Genomic DNA, 7,190 nt, shown 5'->3' on the forward strand with positions numbered 1-7,190 from the left:
CATCAGGGTTTTTGCTGTCAGTGAGGAGCATGCTTTAGATACTCTACCCCCCTCTCTCTCTACCCCTTCCCTGCTCACACTCTTTCTCTCAAGAATAAATATACATTAATTTTTTTTAAGCTAACATGCAGGGAAAAGACAAATGGAAGCCTCTGGTATTGCCCTTCTGTTCAAGATGGTAAATAATGGAAACATTTAATAAAACATTAATTATGTATTTATAAACATATATCTCCCAGGATGAGGAGAATGGTAGAACTGATCTCTGCCATCTCCTGAATGGAGCCAAAGGATGCAGGGTTGACGATCCCTACATGTTTACATTTAAAATTCCACTACACACACACACACACACACACACACACACACAACAATGAATTTTAGAGAATACTGTAGACTGTTAAAGCAGATTAATATGTCCCCAGTACATTATATGCAGTTGCTCATTTCTTTAATGTGTTTGTTCTTTTCTATTCATAAGAAAAAATAGAACCAGAGAGAATTAGCATTAGAACTAATAATAATATTATTTACAGTTTGCCCTATATGGCCAGACTGGTTGGTTTGGGGTCTAGAAGGAACAGGGTGGTAAGAATGAAGACAAGGAGATGTGGGCTAAAGGCATGTAGACAGATATTTATATGAACCAGAAAGTATCCATCATGAAAGAGGCACTAAACATCCAAAATGACTTGCACAGCTGACCCTGGTCTTCCTTGGTTATTAGCCACCACAGGGCAAGACAATGGACATATAAATGGCCTTGCCACATTGCAAAGTTGGAATCTACGTATGTAGTGAACTACATAGACTTTCACTTACCAAGGTTTGCCTATGTAGCTTACCTACCTACTTACCTTTCCAGATACTGGTGCCTTGGAATGTCCAACTTGCCAGTAACAAAGACCTGCACTGAGTCCTGAGACACCAACAAGCCCATTGGTGGCAAACCGCTAAATTGGGACCCTTTCATCCTATACCGTCAGTGAATTTTCCTCACAAGGAAAGATACATACTCTGGGTATAGATTTTCTAGTCTATGTGCAGAACCTCAGCAAGTACCAACATACTGATGCTGACAAAAGACCTGATCTACAGGTATGAAACCCCACATAATATAGCACCCAGTGAGGACCAAATTCATAGATAAGGAGTTGTGGAATTGGTCCCATGACCATGCGCTCTGCAGAATAATCAACCTTATTGAACACTGGAATAGCCTAGTAAGGGCACAGCTAAAGCAACAATTTAGAAGAAATGCTCTGAGAGAATGTGTATCATTCTCCAGTGTGTAGTATATATAAAAATCAGAGACCTCTATATGGAGCTGTTTCCCCAAAGGAAGAATACATGGGATTAAGTACTAATCAGTGGAAACAAGAATGGCCCCAGATGCATCCCTCCCACTGAACCATGGAGGACTTTTTGCTTCTTGACCCAAAACTCAGGGGTTGGCTATTTTATTCCACAAAGAGGTCACACTCTTTAAAGGAATGCCATAAGGATTTCTTTGAACTCAAATATATCACCACTGCAGGAACGTTAGGACTTCTAGTTTTCCAGAAACAGCAGGTGAAAAATAATCACCATCTTAGGGAGAGTAATTGGCCCTGATCAAAAGACAACGATTGTACTGTTTTGTTTTTTTTTTTTGTAAACGGCAACTAAGAGAAATATAAAACACAAGTTACCTATTTGGATGTCCCTTGGTTTACCTTTCCCTGTTTATAATGGTAAATAAATGGGCATGTACGATAACCAGGCCCAAGAAAGCAGTATGATAACCAAAGGGAACGGGGATCTGAGTCATGCTTTCTAGGAGGCTACAAAGACCTGCCAGCATGATAGATAAAGATGAAGAGGTACCAGAATTCATTAGGAACTAGAGAATGAGGTTTTTGCTGTCACCTCAAGAGTGAGTAGTATAGGGGCTGTAATTTATTCTACAAACTTCACTTTGCTCAGCTTCTCCTCAGGGAGAGAGACTCACGGGGTCTATGGAAGAGCTTCTCACAGAACCTGAATGAATTACTTGTATCTTTTTCATGAAAACTATAGATTCTGATACCCATGGAGTGTTCTACTCAGATCTCTTTCAAGAGAAACTTGATGTGAAGAGTATCCTTGACCAATGGTCTTGGCTCCATCGGTGTTCACTCAGGGACCACTCAACGACAAGGCACAGCCAGGGTACCAGTCCTGGCCCATTCCTAACACAGGATTACTCTGATGGGGAAACCCATTGCTATGACTGAAGCTTTCTCAGAACCATGCTGTGTCAGAGGGTCTTCCTATCCCATTCTTTGTCTTTTTTCTCTTTTCACAGCTGTCAAATTTGCACTGTGGTCTGGAGATTTCCCCAGCCGATTTCTGTCCCCTCCTTATCTTTTATCCTTCACAGACAATTCCATAGCAAATCCTTTGTGCAACAAATCCCATCTTGGTGTTTGGTTTTAGGAGGACCCAAAATGATATAATCCATATAATTGAAATGCTTTCTGGCCATACTGTTTGAGAAAATACAAAACACTAATGACCGATATTCAAAATGAAAGTGGACATCACTACAGATCATAAAGACTTCAAAAGGATAGTAATGGAATATTTTGTGTGTTTTTCCAAGAAAGAGGGAAGTTTACTAATTAAAAAAAATCTGACTTTTGACTCAGCAGTCCTACAGGTGGCAAAGAGATAGTAATAATTCCTAGCACAAAGGGATTAATGAATTGGATCTTAAATAAAGATAATATAATTTTGCTATTTCCATATGAACAGATTTGGAATGTTTTTTTAAAAAAATAGGAAGTGTGAAAATATAATATTTCAAAATAATTTTTGAGAAGAGCCATGTCATCTTAATAACTTCATTTCTTTTTTAAAGTTATCTTTAATGAAAAAAGGAATCACTCAGAAATGTTTTCAAAATCTCTGTTAACCCCATGTGATTTGTCGTTTTTCAGATTGTACTTAATCTCAAAACCCTCCACTCTGGCATCATGGGTGTAGGGTAAGAAAAATAAATTAATATTGGAAATTAAATAATAATCAGAGAACTTAGTAACTGAGATTACCTCTTCAATTATGATTAGGAATAAAATCAGACGTTAAATTGCTTAGTGATCTTTCTAAAAGCAGGATATATGGGTTTGGCCAAATTTCTATGAATTAGAGGATTTTTTTTTCTTAATATGGAAGAAGTGCCTCCATAGGTGATTTAATGAAATAATGTATCTTTTTTATGAGTGCCAGAAAAGTGATTTGAGCAGGAGTATGTCCATATTTGTAAGAATGTCCATATATTTCCTTGATTCAATAAAGTAATATTGAGAAATAGGGAAAGTGATTACTATTATGGTCAAATAAACACTTGAATATAGACAAACACTTATTTAAATATTTATAGAAGTTTAATTTTTGCAATTTCAAGTCCTCCAAAATTTCTGCCTAGATTCATCTTTGTTTAAGAAAAAAAGTATCTCTTTAAAGGTTAGATTTAGAAATGCATATTAGATTCTTGTGCTTTTAAAACATTACTATTTCTCCTCTACTAGGTTCTTGCCCCAGGCAAAAACCAACGCCTAACACAAATATTGAAAAAGAAGAAGAAAAAAAGAAACCTCAAGAGACACAATAAGATATCTTAGGATTTTAACAATCAAAAAGGCAAAGGTCATATGGGTTATTTGAAAACTCCTTTGAGGGAAAAATTGATCCATTCCTTTAATGTTCTCCACAACAAGGATTAATTCTCTTTGAGTACTTTAAATAATATAAGGGAAAACCCATTAAGGAAAGGAGACTCAATTCACTGCTCTGACCCCCTGATCCATCTGAGAACTTTCAAAACCAATCCCAGACTAATATATTCTCTATTGATTTTGATTTTTATATTATCTTAAACCCAGAGAGAATTTATTTCCTTCTAAAAATATAGTTTGAAATGATCAAATAATACTCTATCCCCAAAGTTCCTACCAAGAAACACTCCAAACACTAGCAAAAAGTTCAAACTAGAGGCAGGATGCATACAGTAGGGGATAAGAGGAATATAAATGGAAATTTTACCAATTCACTAGTCATAATTTATTATTTCAAGGTGATGAATATTAAACAAGTTAGACTTTAATAAATTTACAAATAATAATAAAACATCTGGTTTTATAACATTATAGTTTATATGTAACATAATATAAATATATATCATATATTGATAAAGCACTTTGTAGCTTGCAAATGACATTATCAAATTTAATCCACACAGCAATGATGCGATTAGGCTTTGCTGTTAAATTGCACTTAATAGTTTGTAAAAGCAGTCTGTGGGCGAGCGGGAAACCTCGGGGGTTACCACTGGGAGGCGGGGCTGGGGCAGTGGGCCAGCCTCCTTATGGCTCTGTTGAGCCCCCTCTGGACTCGGGTATTGGAGGCATTGACAATGACTGGCAGCCGCCAGCCTTGCAAAGGTGTGTTCTAGGTCATTGGTTTCTAAGTGCTCAGTTGGATTCATTGGACTGGGCAATAAAGGGGAAAAATGACAAAAATCCCATGAAATGACTATCCTACTCATTATTTATGATGTGTTCCCTAATGCATGCAAAGAGCTTTAAGATGCAGGTGAGCAGGTAGTGTCTTCCCCAGCAGATGTAGCTGAAAGAATTGACAGAATTTTTACAATGTTGCCTATGAGTGTCAATGCAATAGAAGATTATTCTGGAGCAAATGAAACTCTAAAAAAAGTGAAGAAAGGTTCACTTTCAATAGATTGCGGTACTATCGATGCCACAGTTTCAAGAGAATTGGCCAAAGAAGTTGAGAAAATGGGAGCAGTTTTCATGGATGTCCCTGTTCCTGGTAGTGTGGGAGCTGCTCTGTCTGGAAACCTCCTATTTTTGGTGGGAGAAGTCAAAGATGAATTTGCTGCTACAAAGAGTTGCTGCGGTGCATGGACTCCAATATGGAGTACTGTGGAGCTGTTGGGACTGGGCAGGCTGCAAAGATCTGCAACAACATGATCGCTATTAGTATGATTTCAACTGATGAAGCTATGAAACTTGGAATCAGGTTAGGGCTTGACCCAAGACTGCTGGTTAAAATCCTAAATATGAGCTTATGATGGTGCTGGTCAGGCAACATAGTCCTCTACCTGGGATGATGGATGGAGTTCCGTCTGCCAATAAGTATCAGGGTGGATTTGGAGCAATACTCCTAGCTAAGGATCTGGGGTTAGCACAAGACTGCCACCAGCACAAAGAGCCCCATCCTTCTGGGTAGTCAAACCCATCCAATCTAGAGGATGATGTGTGCCAAGCGTTACTCAAGAAAAGACTATTCAGACCTTTCTAGTTTCTATCAGAGGAGACCTTCTGAGTTTGCCCTTTGGCTGTGGGTACTGTTGGCAACGAAACTCTATCTTGGACCCTCCTTATAGCTCACTCCACAAGTGAATGTGTTTAGTCAAAGGTCACCTGTCTGCCTTTGATTATCTAGGTCCCAGTAAACCCTAGAATTTTTCACCCATTTTTAACTGCTTGTTCTTTTTTATCTATTTTAGCAAACGTGTACTATCTGATTTTTTTTGTTCTGCAAGCCGCTGATGGTCTCTGTTAACAAGCTGACTGACCTTTTTCAAAAGTTTGATCCCTGAGCATCTTCAACTAAATCGTGGCATGCTTTAATCAGGATGTTATTTACCTCACTTTACAAATAAGAACAAATATTTTTTTAACAGGATGAAATCTATCTTTTTAAAATTTATTTAAGTTTATTCATTTATTTTGAGAGACAGACAGAACCAGCAGGGGAGGGACAGAAGAGAGAAGGGGACAGAGGATCTGAAATGGGCTGTGTGTTGACAGCAGAGAGCCCAATGCGGGGCTTGAACTCATGAACCATGAGATCATGACCTGAGCCGACATCTAACCTTAAATGACCCAGGAGTCCCCAGGATGAAACCGATCTAAAAGAAAGTGGTGTGAAGAAAAGAGTCAGAAAAAGGGGAAGTATAGTGAATCAAAACCTGTGCTCCTCAGGAAATTTGTCCTATCGACCAAGTGGTGGTATTCTTGCATTATAGGATATCTTCAAGATCATTCATCTTGTAGCATGTTAACATTATTCCATTCTTTTTTATTGCTAACCAATATCTAATTCTATTAATGTATATTATGTTTATTCATCAATTGATGGGCATTGGTTTTTACTTTTTGACTATCAAAAATAATCCTGCTATCATATCTGTGAATAAGTGTGTGAATGAACATATGTTTTTAGCTGATTCAATGTTTTCAATGTTTTTCGGTGTGTTTGTCAGATTTTGATATCAGAGTAGTGCTGAACTTATAAAAATTAGTTAAGAAGTATTTTTCTTCTTCTGTTTTCGGAAATAGATGGTGTGGAATTGGTATTATATCTTCCTTAAATGGTAGAATTCACTAATGAAACTGTGCAGAATTAGAATTTTCTGTGTTGGGATATTTTAAACTATGAATTCAGTTTTGGTTGATTATGTCAAGCAATTGGTTATAGAGTTGTTAGTGTTTCTTTCTTATCTTCTTAACATCCCTGGGATCTGTAGGGAAATCCCCTGTTTGATTCCTGACATGAATAATTTGTGTTTTCTCTCTTTTTTTAATAAGTCTATCTAGAGGTATTTCAATTTATCAATTATTTTGAACAGCTAATTTTGGTTCTATTATTTTTCCTCTATTTTTTTCCTCCTCAATCCCATTGATTTCTTTTCTTACTGTCTTCTTGTTTTTCATTTAATGTCTTTTTTTTTCTAGTTTCTTAAGGTGGAAGCTTAAATGATGGATTTGATACCTTTTTTCTTCTCTAAAATAAGCATTTAATGCCATACAGTAGTCCCTTCTTATCCACAGGGGGACATATTCCAAGACTTTCAGTGGAGGCCTTAAGCTATGGATAGTACCAAATCCTATTATTTGCTGTTTGTTTCTTTTTCCCTATAAATACATACCGATCAAAGTTTCATTTATAAATAAGTCACAGTACTCTGAGTTTCCTGGATCTGTGGTTTGTTTTCTACTATTAACATTGGAAAATTCTCAGCCATTTTACCTTAAATATATTGTTTGTTTGTTTCTTCTCTATCTGGTATTCCCATTTTGCATATGCTATACCCTTTGAAATTGTCCAACATTTTTTGGATATTCTGTTACACATCCCCCCTT

The 7,190-nt window shown here is 37.0% G+C and overlaps 1 protein-coding gene across 1 annotated transcript; it reads left to right on the plus strand.

Moving 5' to 3' along the window:
* Positions 1–4,556: 4,556 nt before the first annotated feature.
* On the plus strand, positions 4,557–5,111 carry LOC121027490 (3-hydroxyisobutyrate dehydrogenase, mitochondrial-like). Its single transcript, XM_040471042.1, has one exon. The coding sequence runs from the start codon at positions 4,674–4,676 to the stop codon at positions 5,010–5,012; it is 339 nt and encodes a 112-aa protein (XP_040326976.1). The 5' UTR covers positions 4,557–4,673; the 3' UTR covers positions 5,013–5,111.
* The last annotated feature ends 2,079 nt before the right edge of the window (positions 5,112–7,190 follow it).

The sequence above is a fragment of the Herpailurus yagouaroundi genome, unplaced genomic scaffold (genome assembly GCF_014898765.1).
Source record: "Herpailurus yagouaroundi ecotype Mexico unplaced genomic scaffold, PumYag 28, whole genome shotgun sequence".
Lineage (NCBI taxonomy): Eukaryota > Metazoa > Chordata > Mammalia > Carnivora > Felidae > Herpailurus > Herpailurus yagouaroundi.